The sequence below is a fragment of the Protopterus annectens genome, chromosome 6.part1, assembly GCF_019279795.1.
Source record: "Protopterus annectens isolate FY-2018-M chromosome 6.part1, PAN1.0, whole genome shotgun sequence".
Lineage (NCBI taxonomy): Eukaryota > Metazoa > Chordata > Ceratodontiformes > Protopteridae > Protopterus > Protopterus annectens.
The window spans coordinates 523,841,989-523,860,843 of NC_056738.1; the positions used below are offsets into that span (position 1 = coordinate 523,841,989).

General features: G+C 40.8%; 1 protein-coding gene across 6 annotated transcripts in view; it reads left to right on the forward strand.

Moving 5' to 3' along the window:
• Window positions 1-18,855, forward strand: part of SLX9 (SLX9 ribosome biogenesis factor) — a 631,512-nt gene that overhangs the window by 65,497 nt on the left and 547,160 nt on the right. Inside the window, exon 1 of one of the 6 annotated variants that reach the window (XM_044075983.1) lies at window positions 14,282-14,358. The exons of the other annotated variants lie outside the window; for them this stretch is intronic. Within the exon in view, the coding sequence (XP_043931918.1) occupies window positions 14,344-14,358 (15 nt within the window). The 5' untranslated portion in view covers window positions 14,282-14,343. Of the gene's footprint in view, window positions 1-14,281; window positions 14,359-18,855 lie in introns of those variants that run through there. 6 annotated transcript variants of the gene reach the window in all.

An 18,855-nucleotide genomic window follows, 5' to 3' on the forward strand; every position in this document is an offset into this window, starting at 1 on the left:
AGTTATGACTGCTGAATCCTACACAAATGCACTTTATAAGCACTTACACGAGTGCATGGATCATGCTATCCCTAATAGAACCAAGATGCTATCCTCCAAAAAAAGGAAGCCGATCTGGTGGTCCTCTGCCATAAACAAACTCTACAACAGAAGAAAGAATCTGTTGCAAAAAAGAGTAAAATCCCATGACTGGAGGAACGCCCTGATCAACCTCGGTAAGAAGCTGAGATCCCTCATAAAATCCTCCAAAGCTAGTTACGAAAACAAAATTGCCACTGACTCTAAAGACAACCACAAAGCATTCTATAGCTATATCAAGAATCTCAATGGCAACACTCAGATCTGCTCTGATGAGTTACAGCACAGTGGCACTAAATATACAGAACCAACTGATATTGCCAACATCCTGGCAGATAGGTTCTTTGCTAACTTTACCCCCCTCGAGGGCCCATCTCTATACCAGAAGAATGCAAAGTTCCTGTAATCATGACTACACAGGTAAAAAAACACACTCTCCAAAGCCAAAAACACAGCATCCATGGGACCTGACAATATCCCAGCTGCGTTCTACACGAACTACAGAATGAACTGACACCCTACCCAAGTACCATGTTCAGTCATAGCCTCACCTCAGGCTTTGTGCCCACTGAATGGCGCACCACGACGGTTATCCCACTCCACAAAAGGGGAGCCACAATGGACCCCGGGAATTACTGCCCCATTAGCCTGACGAGCCTGGTCTGCAAGGCCATGGAACTCATAAACAAAGACATTGGTAATCTCCAAACTCTAGACCCTACCCAGTTCAGATTTGTAAAAGGCAGATCATGTCTCCTAAACCTGATTGACTTCTTTGAAGCAGTCACCAAAGCCATAGATGAGGGTAAGGTGGTTCACACAGCTTACCTAGATCTCGCCAAGGCTTTCGACACCATCCCTCACTCTGGAATTATAGATAAGCTCACTAAACTAGGTATAAATCCCTATGTCACAAGATGGGTTGCCAACTGGCTCACGGACAGAACCCACACTGTGAAAGTAGCAGACTCCAAATCCGACTTCAGACCAGTGACAAGTGGAGTACCACAGGGTTCAGTCCTGTGTCCTCTCCTGTTTGGTATCTACTTCTCTGAAGTACAGGCTAACACAGAAGGTCTTTGGCTAACAAAGTTTGCAGATGACTGCAAACTAGGAGCCATAATCGAAACTCATAACGATGTGGACATACTACAAAAGGGCCTCACTGAGACAGATGCCTGGTGTCAAAGCCATGGCCTGAAGCTCAATGCCAAAAAGTGTATTGTCATCCCCTTTGGTAAAAACTTTGTACCCATGAACTACCACATAGCTGGTAGTCTACTTAATGCCGAAAATGTGATGAGACCTTGGGACACAGGTGGACAGTAGTCTCGTTTGATAATCACATCGCCACAGTGGTCAGGAAATCCTTCTGTGTGGCTCACCTCATCACAAAAGGTTTCTCATCCAGAAAAAAGAGGTCATTGTTCCACTCTACTCATCACTCATTAGACCCATTATAGAGTACAACGCTCCTTTTGGTATGTACCTCACAAGACATCTGCTCCAACTGGAAAGGCCACAGAAATACCTCACAGAGGATTACTGGCCTCAAACAGATGCCCTACGCAGACCGTCTCAAAAACCTCCAGCTTTACTCCGTCGCATATCGCCTACTCAGAGGCGATCTCTGCCTAAAATACAATGCTATGTCAAACCCAGAGCTGTTGGACATGCGCCACTTAAAGAAATCCCAATCCCTCCGAGCTACATGCTCTAGGGACCTAAACCTTATCACCACAATAAACAGAACATGCTGGAGGGATAGATTTCTGTCCCAGAGACTTCCCATACTCTGGAGCAGACTACCTATCTATGTCAAACAGAGCTCCTCATTAGCACTCTTCATGAAAAATCTTGATTGGATGGGACATAGGAAATTCACCCCGGGGATCACTTCTGTGGATCTGCTTGACAGGGGCACAGGAAAATAATTTTCTTGGGTGGCGAAAGCCAGGGTACATTTTTGGCTAGGCTTATATAGGCCCTAGGGCCAATAGCCTAGTACCCTCCTATGAATCTATGAGCCTTAGCAAGGTTGAGGCCTGATAATTGTTGCTTTTTTTATACAGTCTTCCAGAAGAGTAGTACAGGAACCTATGAACTCTAATAGGGAGATAAATTTTGTTTACGATGGAATACCTTAATATGACATTCGACAATGGTCACACTAGATGACATGTAGATATGCTAACTGGAGTAGACTATTTGCTGCTAGCAACTGGTTTAGTAAACAGGAGCATGTGTGATCTGCTAAAGCTGAAGGGAACAGCATAGTTAATTGTTTCTGGGATGAGACTTGCAGGTGTCTCTCTTGTTCCGTTTTTTGTTACATTTTGGTTAAAATGTCATCAGCCTTTTTGGTGTGCTTGTGCTTTTGAATTTGCCTTTGGTCTTGATTATGGTTGGAATTCTTCTGTTTTTATTCACTTCAGTTTACCCATTAAACAAATTGCCACTTATATAAAAAAATCAAGCCTAAAAATGAATGCGCTTATTAGACAATGTGCATACAGGTTTCAGCCACTAGATGGCAACAAATGCCAGCTATTAGGGTCTGCATTTCTGAAACCCAAATAAAAACATTGCTGCATTTTGGTGTGGTATAGGCTGCAGTGCAGCTGTATTCAACTTTTTCTAGAGGTTGCAGAATGCCTGTGTGCTGCAGGACATTGAATTATTGGGATGCCAAACTGCTCATCATATCAAGGCAGACTATGTTTATAGATCTTGTCTTGCTAAACGCACCTCTCATTCAGTTGGTAGTCTTACTAAATCTGAGCTGAGAAGGCGTGTGTCCTTGTGCTGCAGCTACACCATGGCTTGAGGGGCGGATGTAATAACTATTCCCATCTAAATGAAATATTAAAAGTTATATCTGCAGCATGCAGTCTTTCTGATAAATCAGTGATTGTCATTAGGCAACTTTTGCAAAAGCACACAATTTCCTTGGTGGTCTAAATAGCATTATTTTTTCCCCATTATTAGTATGCTTTATTTAGAAATTAAATTTCTGCAGAACTGGTTGCTGTTATATTTTATTAATGTGCCTTTTCATGGTTGCAAAAATGATTTCTGAGCCAGTGATTCTGAAAGTAGGTACGCAGTGCAGACATAACATTTTCTTGGATAGCAATCTGGGGCATTTGGACATGTGTCTTAAGAGCACATGCTAAGTAGGTAAAGGGCCATACTAATTGGAGTAGAGCAGAATATATGGATACTCCCTAGCATTAGAACATCTCACACCGTACTACATTCATCACCATGTGTGTGGAGCTGAAGTACTTAAATATGTGAAATAATGACTTCCACTTTTGAAGAGAATGACAACAATTTAAGCTATAAGGAACCTATCCCCCCAATCCTTGTCCAGTACAGAAGAACAAATACTTCCTAGGACTTTGTCCTTCAGTCTGGAAGAGTGAGCACATATTTGTGTTTGAAGGCTTTTATATGCACAGAATTCAACAAAAATGCAACAAAACTAAGGAAGTACACCTTTAACATAGATGGCCACATTCTTAGTTCTGCTCTTTCATAGCCTTCCCACCCACCAAGATCAGAGAGGGGCAGAAACTCGCTTGCAGTATAGATTTCTCCTTTTGATATTTAAGAGACCAATAATTATTTAGGTTAGGAATTTGTGGTCATAGAGGGCAAGCAATCACTAGGGTGGTATTGGGAACTGTACTTCTAAATGCTAAAGTACAGAACCTTGTCTAGAGTCGGAGATTGGGTATTTGCGTGTGAAGTGTAGATGCAGATACCTGTTGTGGTTAACAGAGTTTTGCCTTAAATATGGAGGGGAGATATCTACCAGAGTTAAGGATAATCTTCTGAGCTCAAGGATTAAATATAAGTACTGTGGGACCTTCCTCCATAGCATGTTGCAGGTGCCCAAATTTGGTTAAGGGGCTTTCTCCCTAACACACCGAGAGCAGATGCTAGTTATTTTGAGACATCCCCTAACCACAAATCATTAGATGTCAAGTAAGCACTTTTAGCCCTTCCCTTTGAGGATTGATGCTCACTAGAGTTTGAAACCTTCCTTCTAAGCATAGTGGAGCAAGTACTCACTAGGACTGGGACCTTCTGGGTTGAAATCCTTTCTTTTAAGCTGAGGGACAAATGCTATTAGGTTTGGGGAGACTCCAGTCTGAAAAGAGGAAGGGCAGACACTCATTTGGTCTGAGAAACCTTCAGTCTGAGCACAGTGAGGCAGATAGCCACTAAAGTAGGGGGGCTTGCTTTTGAGCGTAGTGAGATAGATAGAGCTGGAGACTTTCCCCATTAAGCACAGTGGGTGGATATCTACTAGGTTTGGAGGTGTTGCCTTTGAGCACAGTGAGTCATATGCATACTGGATTTAGGGAGTGTTCCTTAAGCACAGTGGGATTGGTAAACCACTTGAGTGGGAAAGCATTTCCTTGAGCACAGTGGGATAGGTAGTTGAAGGTTTTTGTGCCACTTGCTGTCTTAGCAATACAGAAGAGAAGTAATTTGTTGCTTCTTGAACATTTATTACTGCAGAGGCGGTTATTTTATGGTGCACATTCAAGGGCAGTGTTCTGTTACTTGGATCTGTGTTTGAGCTTGCATTGTGACACCTCTGTCATAGTGTAAATACTTTCTGCCCAAAAGTGTCTAAGTATCTGCCTGCACTAGGAACAGGACTGAATAGTACATGGGGCTCTGGTATAAGAGCTTAGAGGAGAGAGGATGTGCTGTAGTGTGAGAGCCTGTTAGCATATGTTGATGTTCACAGAGGAAGGAAGAGATGGAAGGGCAGTCAAGAAATGCAGGGCTGTTTGTCTGAAACACTGTATTAAGTATGTCCATTTTGCTGTGTTTACTATAGTGCTTCACTTAATGTGACTTGAGTGTAGTTTTCTCTGGTTTGTCCTTATGTCTTAACTGCATTATGACCTTGCCATTTTTGGGCTTCATGCTAGTGCTCTGCCTTGTTTCACAGGCTGTACCCTGAACATAGACTCCTTTTGTTGTCTGGTTACTCTTGGAAGTTTGCTTAGAGCTGCATGAGAATGCATCCCCTTTCATCATCAGTCACTCAGAGCATCATCCATCAAGTAGTCCTCAGGAGATGGAGAGCAGAGTGATCTGCATTCTTCCCAGCTCTGTGGAAAGGTTACCCTTTTGTACTTTGCTAAAACTTCATCTTCCCCTAAGAGGTCCTTATTGCACTCCATACTGTATCTGTCTTTGTCCGTCCTTGTTCTAAGAAAGAAGTGGCATTTCATCACCATTTCTCTTACCTGAGAAACATGTCAAAGTGCCTGTACTCTACACCTGGCCTAAGAGTAATACTTTGTCATTCAAACAGGTAAACAGTTGTGTTCTACCCAAAATGAAAGGCCACTGCCTGCCTCACACAGATTTGAATTTCTTGTTTCCCATGACTATTCCTTATCTAGAAGTTTGCCTCTTAGCATTCACTATGCCGTCATAAAAGTGCATTTCTTTATTGTTCGTTTTTCATGTCTTATTTCAGTTTCATATTGCAAATTCTCATTTCCTTATATCCTGCTATTAAGTGTTCCTTTAAACAAGCCTTTGTGATACCTAATTTGCTCATCCTGCGGGAAATGTACAACAGGATTTCCCAGTCTGTCTTTGAAAGTTTTATCTTGCTGTCCTAGTCATGTTTCTAGCCCTTCTTAAAGCGGAGTCTGATGAGTCCCTGTACGTAACAGAGTCCCTGGGATGAAGCGTCTTTAGTCAGTTGTGCAGTCGTACCGTAAATCCTCTCACATTTTTTTTTTTTGCAGTAATACCTCTCTGTGTGCATCTTACATCTTACTTGGTTCTCTCTCATTCTTGCATTTTAGCTGGTCCCAATCATTGGTTTAGTTACCCACAAATATATTTCTCAATATAATTTCTGTTAGAGGGAAGTCTTCCTCTTGAGGATCCTTTTACAACGGATGGAAAACTTGGGTACTTTGTCCTCTGCTGTGCTATGCATCTGCTGTTAAAATTTTTGAGCTACTTTGATTGGGGTGTGCACACCACCTTTAGTTAGTAATGCCAATGACATTACTGCTCCAGAATTAAGTAATGTGTGCTTTCCCAGGAACCACAGTTTTTTTGGCAGCTTGCACATTTTGGATCTGCCAACATGTCATTGTAATGTTCCTGATGTTGAAAACCAAAGAAGCAAGGACTGTAAGTGTGCATAGACTAGTTATCAGATAGTCAAAACTTTCACCAGATCAGTCTGTTTTTACCTGGAATTTGAGCATAATGTCGGCATCTGCTGGTGTCATTATCCCTGCTTACTGGCATGAAAGAGCTTGTTAATAGCCTTTGTCAGTGTTTGACACTTGGTAGTGATAATGAGAGTCTTCTAGGATCAGCTTGTGTCTTTAAAGACCTCAAGCAGGTGCAAAATGAAATGCCAGATAGACTTGGCTCTGGGTCCCTTACTAAGTCTAAACCTGACTGTGGTTTGAAGTCCACTTCTTGTTTAGTGACCCCAAGTCCCTCATTTGTGAAGTTGTGATTCTCTATCAAAAGGTCACTGTTAACACTCCTTGTGTGTGGATGGGCATGGAGTTAAGTTGAGAGACCTTTCCCTGGAACCTATTCTTGAGAGAGATACTTGGAGTGTGGTTTCTCCCCATCCCCCATGCTACTTAATAAAGTGGAAATTGCTTTTGTAGTTCTGGGACATGTTTTTTAGCCTGAACTCAGTCCTGGGAGATCAGTTTCCTGTATTTGCAACTTGAGTGGTTGTTAATTCACCGCCAAGAATTGATACAGTGACCACATGCCCTCTTGGCCAGCTTTTGAGGCCTAGGACTTCTGTCCTCATACAGAATTTTAGTAGTCTGTTCTGCTAATGTTGGGAATTGGTAAGTAGGTGCATGAGAGCACTAACTGAGGTGCCCTACATCTGCTTTTAGGTTTCTTCTACCAGCCATGGTACATGCTTTGGCTGACCTCGTGTGTAGTATCATTTTAAAGTACGAACTTTGCTGTCTCTGCTCCCTGTGCAGTAGGCTAAAGAGATGACCCTGCTAGAGTAAGCCTTCCTTTGAGGGATTCCCTGATGATCAGAAGTCTTTGGAGACTTAATAGTTTCATAGGTGTTTACTAGACTGATGACCACAAGGGCCATTTTAAGCCTAGCCATGCATCCCAAATCTCTGACAAATTCTGGTACCCTTGATAAGTGTAAGCCGGGGCTTGGGAGAGGAACCATTTACAGTCTGTCTTTGTCTGTTAAAGACATCGGGGCCAAACCAGGGATGAATTTCCTGTTCCCATCCAATTGCCCAAGTTACACTTGAATTGGGTTATGGAGGAACTCTTCTTCACATGGATGGGGGAGCCTGTTCCAGATATACCTGTCTCTCCAGCGGGTCCTATTTATATCACAGACAGGGTTTAAGTCTTTAGAACAGGTAATTTTGGTGCTCTTTGTTTTGTGGATATGCAGGAGGTCCATCAGAGTGGAGTCTGATAATTCCTTGTATGTCAGGTATAGATCTCTCCTAAAGCCTGACTACAGGGATAGGGGCTTGAGGCAGTCTGCAAAGGATATTATACTAACGCCCTGTATTCTTTTTGTGAGGAATCTCTGTAGACGTTCCAGTTGTTGGATATGCCTGGTTAGATACATACCAAAGGGGCATTGTACTCAATGGTAGGTCTGATGAATGCTGAATACAGTGGAACAATGACTTTCTTGGACCTAGATGCCATACCTTTGTTTATAAATTGTGCAACATAGAATGATTTTCTGCCTACTGCAGACACGTAATGGTCAAAGGCTAAATTACGGTCTGTGTGTGTCCTCAAGTCTCCAACTACTGGGTCAAGTCTTATGGGTGTGTTGTCAATATGATAGTTACCAGCAGAGTATGTCTTCCCGAAGGATACTATTATGCATTTCTTTTAGTTTTAGTCCATGGCTCTGACACCAGTTGTTTTTGTGTCAGCCCTTCCTGGAGAACATTTGTGTTGGTGTGGGATTCGGTGACAGTTCCTAATTTGCAATCTGCACATTTAGTCAGCCAGAGGCCACTGACATTGGCTTTGACTTCAGAGAAGTAAATGCCAAAAAGGTGAGGACCTAGGACTGATCTGGACTCCATGTATGATTGGCCTCTTTGTAGAGATTAACTCCACAGTTCTAACTTCCTGGTTCCTGTCTGTGAGACAGATGGCTATCCACTGGTTGACATAAGGGTTTGTATGTATCCTCTTGAGTTTGTCAGCAATGCCCGAGTGGGGTATTGTGTCAAATTCCTTGGCCAGGTCAAGGTAGATGGTGTGAACCATTTTGCCCGCATCCATTGCTTTGGTGACCTTCTCAAAGAAGTCCACAAGGTTGAGTAGGCATGACCTGCCCTTGACTAAACCAAATTGGGTTGGGTCCAGTGTCTGGAGGTTTACTATGTCATTATTGATCATTTCCATGATAATTCTTTCCATGGCTTTGTATATGAGACTAGTGAAACTTATGGGTTTGTAGATGGCCCACCTTTGTGCAGAGGGATGGCTGATGCTATTTTCCATTATGAGGCATGAAGTTTGTTTGGAGGCCACAATTAAATAGCGATTCCAGAGGGCCTGATAGGTTGTGTTTAATGCTATTTAGAAGGCTTCCTGGAATATTGTCTGTGCCCATTGATGCAGTGTTCTTGGCCTTAGGGCATTTAAGGACCTGTTTCCTAGTGATAGCAGCGGGAGTTATACTTGATGGTATTTCCTGAGGGAAGAGAGAGGTAAAGTTGGAGCTGAATTTGTCGGCCAGTATGTTTGCTATATCTTTTGACTCAGTGTAGGTGGCTCCATCTATCGTGATCTCTGCACACAATTGTGTATTGCCTTTGAGTTGCAGACATAGCTAAAAAATGCCTTGTGGTTGTCCTTGATTGGGAGATCAAATTTACCTCAAATTTGGCTTTGATAAACTTTTTGTCCTCTGAGTTGTTTGTTTAGTTTGAGATTGCGTTTATCCTGCTGGGTGCTGCACCTCATTTTTCCATAATTTTCTTCTTTTTATACAGCCTATTGATTTTATTTCACCAGGATGACTTTTTTTGAGTTCTATACTTCTTCTTGGTAGGTACAGATGCCTCTTTGCAGCTGTTAACCTGCTTGTAAAGGGTCTCAGTGAGCAGTTCTGCATAAGCAGCAGTGTTCTCAGGGTTTATGGGGGCTTGACATTTTGCTAGGTTATCACTTAATAGTAAGAAATTAGGCTTAGAGTAGTTCCTGAATATTCCAGGGTTAACTGGGTTTCCAGGTTTTATTTCTACTTTAAAGGAGACCATTTTGTGGTCTGACCTTACCAGAGAAGATGCACTATAATACACTGGGGGTGTCCAGGACTGTCTCATATTAGTGAGGACCAGGCACAATATGGTTGCACCTCTGGTTAGTGTATTGACACTCTGTCGAGGGAGTTTGTTAATCTCTGTGCTTGTATGTTTGCTGTCGTATAGAATTCTCAGTTAATAGTAGGGTAATTTAAAGATGTCCATGAATATGGTATTGGGTTTGATGGTAACTATTTCCAATAAGTTTAAATACATGGTATGGGTTTCCTGGGTCATAGATGGGGGGGGGGGGACCTGTAGCTAGCAAGAAGTGGTACTGGATTCTGCCTATGGTGATTTGAACATGGAGAAGCTCAAGTGCATTGCCCTGTTTGACCAGCCTTGAGGTATATTTATGTTTGATGTAGATTGATACCTCCATCTTTAGTCCCAGTCTGTGTCATAGCTGGTCTAAATGTGTGGAAGGTATTATGACCCTGCACTGTCGATGTGCTCTAGATGGCTTTATCCATGTCAGAAACTTTATTAATTTTGCCAGATACAAACAGGGATGATGAGTTCACCATTAAATGTCGTGAGTGACTGTAAAACATCTGCATAAATTCATTTTAAGGATGGTAGAATGGGTTACATCTTCCTATAAACCCATGTTTTTCATTTTATTTATAAGGATGAATTAGTATCTCCCTTTGTAGCCCACCAGTAGCCACTTTGAAAGATTGAGGGTGATGAAATAAATAGAAGAGTATGCAAAAGATGGTTTAATTATTCATTGTTGCATAACTCGCAGTAGGAAATGTGCTCATAAAGCCAATGTGTTAATATGTAGGAAAAGGCAAAATGTAAGAGTTTAAAGCAGAGAAGAAAATTAGTGTTAGTAAGGTTAAGCTAAGTAAAGCAATGTCTTTCGGCTTTTCCCTGTTATTGGTCACCACAGTGGATCACTGGTCCACAGATTGGCAGTGGAATTTTTACGGTGTCGAGTTGCCAGCCTGGCGCCCAACCTTCACTGAAGGAGTGCACACACCCACACACACACACACACACACACACACACACACACACACACACACACACACACACACAGGCACCTACCTGCATGTCTTTAAAAGTCTCTCGACTGCAGGGAGAACATGCAGACCCTACACAGAAGGAGCAACAGCCGAGGATTGAACCGGAGAACCTCTTGCTGTGAGGCGATGACACTAACTGCTGCACCACCATGGCTGATATTGTAAGGCTAAGATATGTTTGTATGTGCAAAAAAAAAAAAAAGTCAGCAAAACATTTCCAAAGCCGTCGTTGCTCCAGTAGATGTCACAATTGTCCCTTTCTCATACAATAAACTGTCATTTTTTGACAAACAAAACTTTTTACATTCGAGATGTGCAGAAATTATTTTACTCTTTTCTGATGTTTTGTGATTGAGTTTCTAATGATTGTGTAAGAGAATGTGTGGCATTTGTCCCTGTCTAGGCATTCTGGGGAATAAACTCCCAGAATCTCATATTTAGAAAACAATTCTTTGTTTTTACAGCAATATTTACTAGTATGTATCATGGATGAGATAATCCCTTCATTTCAAACCAGCTATTCTACGAATAAACTATTCTAGCCCTTAAAGTTGTATTTTTCAAAACTTCAGATATCTGAAGTAAAGTTCCAGTAAGGCAAAAGCCTTTTCTTGTAGTGTATAACCAGCAAACATTTTTAAAAAACAGAAACAGGCAGTTTTCTTGGGAACGATCATACACTACATAGCTGTCCTTTAATGTTGGTTATTAAAAATATAATAGAGTTTTTCAGTTTTAAAGCATGTATGTGCACACACATACACATACACACACACAGACACACAGACACACACACACACACACACACACACACACACACACACACACACACACACACAAAATTCCAGTTTCAACTGCAGCCCCATCCCTGCTGTTTGGTCGATCCAATTTTCAGTAGGAAAGAAGTTTTGGGAAATTTTTGCCAAAAAGCAGGTTAGCCCTGGGCCCAGTGCAAAACAGATTCTGGCAAACCTTGTGTATTATGTGATGGGGAATGGAATGGATGCCAGCAGACTAGTGAAAGACTGCACCAGGAATGGCCCACAGGAGACTTTTGAGAGCATTGTGGCAGCAGGCAACCAAATGCCAGGGTGTATCCTTTGGGAGATAAACTCCAGAAACAAAGAAGCAATATTTCTTTTTCTGGGATTTGGTCGTGTTGCCTCTTGAGTCCTGGAGAAAGGGCATCAGGCTGCTAGAAAGTATATATGAGAAACTACTAGAGGATCATATTTAATGGAAGGGAAAGTGATGACTGTAGGATATGGCAGCTGTAGGGTGAGCTCTTGTCATACAGACCAAGAAGAGGGAGAAGGAAAACCACCTTGAATACAAGAGATCATGAAGGGGAGTTGTTTTTAAACTAGTTGCTTTCCTCATCTTTGCTTGCTGACTATCAACCACTTTATTTTCTGTGTATTACACCCCCCCCCCTTTGCATCTGGCCCCTTCAGCCCACACTGTGGGGGGCTTCTTTGTTTTGCAGTGAAAATTGGTGCTGCTGGGGCAAGAGCCACGTGAAGGAGAGGCCATCATCAAAGCAGCTAATAGAGGGTGATTCTGTTTTTTCCCCCCCATGACTTGTAATGTCTCACAGAGCAGACTGACTGCGAGAATCCACAGTGCTGCTCCTGTCACTTGTGCATCGTGTTTCTCTGTTTAGGTCATATATGACTAGTAGGGGCACACATGTCAACATGTACTCCTGCCATGCTGATCTACTCACTCCTGTTGGGCATTGTAGTATAGCTATGCAACACACACACACCCAGTCAAGATGAAAGAAGAAAAAAAAGATTAGACCAGACGTGTGTTTAGCAACGGCTGCAGTGAACTTCCCAGTAAGAGAAAGAGATCCCATGACTCAAAGACTTACTTAATGGCAGCTAGCATTTAAAGATGCATCTGTAGTATAATTACTGTACAGTACATGCACTCTTGTATGTTCATTTCCCCCTTAGATTAAAACTGCTATATATTATTATAGCTTTACATTGATTGCAAATAACTGTCTGCACTGTGTAAAGCATATGACGTACAACAGTACACTAAATTGTAATCTTGTGATACTGTACAAGAAAATAGTCACTTTAACATTCACATAGGCCATGTACAGTGTAAAGTCACGTGACTAGTCTTCTTGACAAGGATTACTGATTTGTAGTAAATTGGTTGTCTCTTCTAGTTTTCTACATATTGTATATAGTTGTACTATGTAGTTTACTGTTGACTCCTCTCCATGTGCTGTTTCATTTACTTAAAAAATGTTTAATATATGTATGTGTATATATGTATATATATATATATATATATATATATATATATATGTATTTGGAAATACAATGTCCTTGCAGCACTGTGCTATGAGTAGCAGTTTGTTGTGGATGCACTCTTACTGCTAGTGTTTTAATTTATTCATTACTTTAAGGCAGGGTATGTGAATTTGAATAGTTGTTCAGCTGAACTTCTTCAGTATCAGCCTGTTTAATTGTGTTCTTTATTCTTCCTGTACACCTGCATATCTGAATATGGCACATACTGTCATAAAATCATAGAATGGACTATACAAGGCAACTGGGCCTTCTGAGCATTTACACCTTGCCAGTACCCACCTTTAGACCTTACCTGTTCAGGCAGTGATAGGTCATGTGACTTATTTGCTCTGCCTGACAGAGCAGGTAAAATAATTTTCTGCACTTTCATTTTGAAATCTAATCCGATTCTCATTATTTTCCTTTTATGCACATCTGAGAGGTTCGTTGTTGATCACTTGTGAAACAATTTCTCTTTATGCTGTCTTTCTTCCTGCAAAGCTCTAGAATTATTTTGATTTCTTTCAGGGTCTAAAAAAGAATATGATGTAGCTTTCAGGCATCTTTCTGTCGGTGTTTTTTGTGGTGGTGAATTCCACACAAACTGCAAAGGTGAGTTTCTGCACACCAAAATCCAAAGTGCACTCTGAGTTTTCAGAATTGTCATACTTTCTTGTAATTCTCCTTAGTTTAGCCTATACATTGTACTCCACTGCTCTGTGCACGCCATTGACTCGAGGCAGGATACTTTCATACCCATTGTTTTAAAATGTTTTAAGTTTTTGGCTTATGAATTGTAGATTGTTGGCTAATATTACCTCTTCTGGTGTTTTATTAGTGTGGTAACACTGTGACTGGTGGTTTCATGCAACTGCACTAATTGTGGGTACTTAGAATAGTGGTCACCACAGTATTTGATAGTTAAGTGATAGGCTGTTGAGAGTGACATTTAGAAAGTCAGTCGGTCATTTAATAAGAGCTGGAATACCTATATCACCATTTGTTAAAAGGTTAAAAATACAAGCATGTCTTTCTATGCTGACAGTTGCATTAAACTTAAGTGTACAAATTCCTTTTCTAAGTGGAGTAGAAATTGTTGTGGTAGTTACTTGAACTACAATTTAAATGCATGCATTTGCCCTATTTCTTGCAAAAGCTATAAAATCTGTGTCAGTTTTGTATTTTTTTTTTCAATATTGCTATTTGGTTTACATTATATGCAAAATACACCTAAGTGTACTTAAGAAACCTAAATTACAAAGTAAACTTATCTATATGTCTACCAAGTACTGACATTTGAAGTATATTTCACATATTTTGAGAGCAGTTTTAAGATGTCAGATTTTAACAATTATCTTTGTGTTAGATGTGAACTGCAGGCATCTAGTGCAGATTGTATACCATTTGACACTGTCTACTGAAATACATCTGTCTGTTCCTTTGTAACTTCAGGGTCTCCAGTTACCTAAATGGGTCCCTTCTCAGAAAAGGGATAGCAACTGCATGGGTTTTACTGGTGAAAATGAACTGTGCATCTAAGCATGTCACCAGCCATCTCTCTCACTTTACATGCTTAACTTTCAGGTATGTGATATGAATATCCCATTTCGCCCTCCGGTTTTTTGGTTGAAGCTGCTTTTCCTTCCAGTTGTGTAGTCTTTCCCTGGGGTGTTGTATTTTAGCTGCATTATAGTGCATCTTTTTTATGGAAGTTAAATTGCTGTATTGGAGTGAGATTAGTACAGCAGAAGTGTGAATGCTCTTATTCAATTCTCTTAACTTGTTTTGAATTTCTTTTGAATGTCTGATGAAACACACACACAAGAAGTAAATGCTAATCAAGTTTTACATGAATGAATTTTGGCACAGTGAATGCAGTTTACTTAGCAGGGTGTCAAGAGTGTTGTATTTTGTGTAGTTGAAACAGCAGGCAGAAGTTTAACAGAATTGATAGCTTTAATCTGAGATGTAAACAGCATATTGTTTTGTGAAAATGTGCTGCACAGTTTTGTTGTAACCACAAGTTTTTTATTTCAAACAATTTACAGAGTTTATTTTTCAAAGCAGTTAAGAGTTTTTAAAACTCTCTGGGAAGTATAAAACTGGTGACTGAGTTACTGTGACAGAGGGCTAGAAACAAATCCGTTCTAAGATAAAAAGCAGAAGATGGTTCTCTTACTGAAAAATCAAAAGAACTAAAATAAAATAACTAATTGCTACACAAAAAGTCTAACTTTTTTACTTTGTTTTTAAATACTGGAAACCTGAATGTGCTGTATAAATTGTCACATGTTTAATTATTTTTGAATCATTGAGAGCAAGTAGGGCCTTACTTAATCATTTCAGCTAATGTGGCAAAAAGAGATCCCAATGAAACATCTTTATTAATTTTTTTGTATATATCTTGGTTAGTAAGGTTTGGCTGTATGGAATGAAGCACATTTTCAGTGGAGGCTCAGAAGTGCCATATGTTTAAATGTGTTGCTCAGAAGTCACACAGTAGGTAAATAGAGGCTGAGGGAATCAAACTGAGGGCTATTAAATGATGCTTGATGGCAGCATAACCTTAATTCTCTACACCATAGTTTTTTAAATGATGCGAGTACAGGCTCTTTCAGGTGGCTTTGGCTTATTTTAGGGAAGTCTCAAGCAACTGTGAAAATGTGTTTTTATGACATTGCTTGCTATTTTTTTAATGTGGGATCAGAATAAATGCATGGTAACAATCAATGTGCATTTGTTTATTGGAATATGTATTATCAATTTGGCCAACTGGATGGTGAAGTAAGTAAAGTCCCCAAAGTACAGCTTCTGGAATGTATTTTTTTTTTTCATACGTGGTGAGTGTTGCAAGGTCATGGTTCTGTGAACCATATTTCACTAATACTGAATGATTTCTTCTTTCCCTAATGCCATGGACTTGGTATACTACATTGTGTGTGTCGATATGTTTGGTATAATGGCTGTGGTCCTTGTCACACAAGGCTAATTCCAATACCTTTGAAGAGTTTGCATTTTCTCACTGTATCTCTGTGGGGGTTCCTTCCACCTCCCAAAAAACATGCTGCGAGTTTCTACTTCAGACTCGCATAAAAAGTTAATTGGAGTAATGAGAAACAGCATAGACTCCATGATGCCTGTTGGGTGAAGACCTGTGTAGTCTGCTTTAGGCATAAACCGTGGTGTGCAATATCCTCTAGACAGGAGAATACAGATTGTACTGTGTCAGGGCTAGTCACTCGATGGTGTAAAAATTGGCCCTCTGTGATTTGGAAATGTTGACTAATGTTGCCAGAAATAGGTAAGGGTATTTACCGGTGGTAAGAAGGCCCAGCAGCCCTGGGTGAGTAGGTTACTGGCCATCCCACAGTCTAGTTACCTAACATAGTTTTCCTGGGATAGCTCTGTTGAGTGAAAGTTGGATGTGATACCAGTTAACCTGCTAAATATGAACTACACTGCTACACTGAATATAGGTTCACTGACCAAACATAGCTTGGAAGTGGAAGACATGATGGCAAGGGAGACTGGACATTCTGTGACAAGGTGAAGGACAGTGCAGCAACGTCACTTGGCTTAGGATCCAGTGTCTGCTACTCAGGGGGAGGACAGACTAAAAATAATGAGGGATTTGTGGTGAGTGCGAACCTTTTGAAGACTGTGAGGGAAGTCACCAGAATTAGTGAGACACTGGAATCAGATTTTCATAAGTCTGAACATAGGGCAGTATTTACAGTCTCAATTCATGCCCTACAGCTGTGTTGCGATGGCAAGCAAAATAGAGCTTTCAGGCAGCAGTTGCAGGACCTGTTAGATAAAGTAGGACAACAGAAGTTGGTGTTGATAATGGGTGACCTAAATACTCCTATGAGGACAGAGAGAATATGATACGAGTTTTGCATGGGTCCACACAGGTGGGGCAACAGGAAAGAAGGAGAGGTCATTTCAGACTTCTGTTTTGTAAATGGCTTGATGGTAGCCAATATATGGTCTCACAAGAGAGACAGTCACAAGATCACATACAAAAGGAGCCAACATGGCAGCTATGGTAGACTTTCTCCTGGTAAGGGAAGGGCATTGGGGTAGAATCAGAGATTGCAAAGTCAGCCCACAACATAAGCTATGAGTGTCTGCAATCGGCTGCAAACAATGGTCAGAGAAGGATCTAAGGTCAGCTGAGACTAGTCTGAAAACCAGGGAATTGACTCGAGTGAAAGCACAAATGTTCAGGGAAAAACCCAGAGTCCAGCCATTTCATTTTCCTAAGAAGAATGTCAGCATCTTAAAAATGCTTGTGTGAAGGTTATAGATATGCAGCTGAGCCAGGTATGACAATAAGGTACATAAAGATAGCTTGTAGTGCAATGCAGAAGTCCAGGTAATCATGAAAAGAATGGAGTGCAAGAGAAAGTGGGAGATAGAAAAGACAGACCAGGCTAAGAAGGAATAGTGGTTAACTAACAAAGAAACTAAGAGAGCCGTTTCAGTAGCAAACAACACTCTACAAGCTACAGGAAAGTGACTTAGCAGATGTCACAAAGAAACTCTGGTTGCAAGGCTAAGACAGACATCATAAGAGATGCCAGTAACAACTTGGTTTCACCAGACAACAAGATATGAAAGGCAGTTACTGAATACAGAAAACACTATTAGAAGAAAGAAGAGCACTAAGGAAAGTACTCGGGGGGGGGGGGGGGGGCAGTGGACTCAGATGAGGTCACAGCAGATGTGAGCTAGTTGTTGGATGAGTTAGGGGAGAGATGGCTCCTGTGGGTGCTCCTAGTAGTACAGGGAGAAAAGTGTATCTGAAATGACTGGAGAATAAGCATTCTGATGACAGTGTACAAGAAGAAAGGGAACATTCTCAATGGACAGTATAGAGATATCAATTTCATGTCACACTGCGTGAAAGTGCTGAAGAGGATGATTTCTACTACTCTGTGTATTTGTTAATAAAACAAGGTGGGAGATGTGCAGTTAGGATTCAGATCAGAGTGTATCACAACAGGCCTAATGTTTGCAGTGAGACAACTAATGGAGAAGATAGAGGTGCTAAGAGTCCAGCAGAGTATTCCTAAACTTGGAGAACATATTTGACAAGGTCCTGTGAAAGCTGATTTGGGCTGTCCCAGAAACATTGATAGAATTAGTACAGGCTGTGTACAAGGACCTAATGGCACAAGTGCAAACAGTGCTCAGACTGATAGATGGGTTTCCAGTGGGAATGGGGGTGCATCAGGGTTCATCTCTGAGCTAACTGCTGTTCATATGGTTAATGGATTAATGGAGTACATTAGCAGATAGGTTGGAGAGGACAGATCAACAAAGCTGCTGTATGCAGACAGTGTGGCATTACAAGCAGACTGTGAGTAGGAACTTCATCGAATGATAGAAGAAGGGAATGCAAAATGGATGGCACACTAGATGAAACAGAATATAGACAGTACAGTTGTGGCAGAAAATAGGTGAAATGAGAAGCTTAAAACTGTGATAGAAGGGAAAATAGCACAGGTTAGCAACTTATTTTTGGGAAGGGTAGCTAAGGAGAAGGGAAGTCTGAATGAGCAAGTCAAAGCTAGAATCAGAGAGGCTGTAGCCAACTGGTGAAGAGTGTCAGGGATAGCGTGTGACAGAAGAATGGCAATTTAAGTGAAAAGTGTGTGTGTGTGTGTATATGTATGTGTATATATATATATATATATATATATATATATATATATATATATAGATATATATATATATAGATATATATATAGATATATAGATATGTGTGTATATCTATATATATATACACACACACACACATATATACATTTTTTTTTTTTTTTTTTAACAAACAGCAGTGCCTCCAGTGTACCGGGGGCACTGAGGGCAGATCATTTGGGGAAGTGAAAGGTGATGGAAATGAAGTGCCTGAGATTGGTAGGTAAGTAGGATGACCATTGTGAGACAAATTAAGAAATTCTATCTGAGCTGATGCCAAAATAGCTCTAATTGCAGAGAAGGTCAAATGAGTACAGATTACAGAGGTTTGGGCACGTGCAGGAAAACAGAAGACAAGTTGTTGAAGATTGTGAGAGT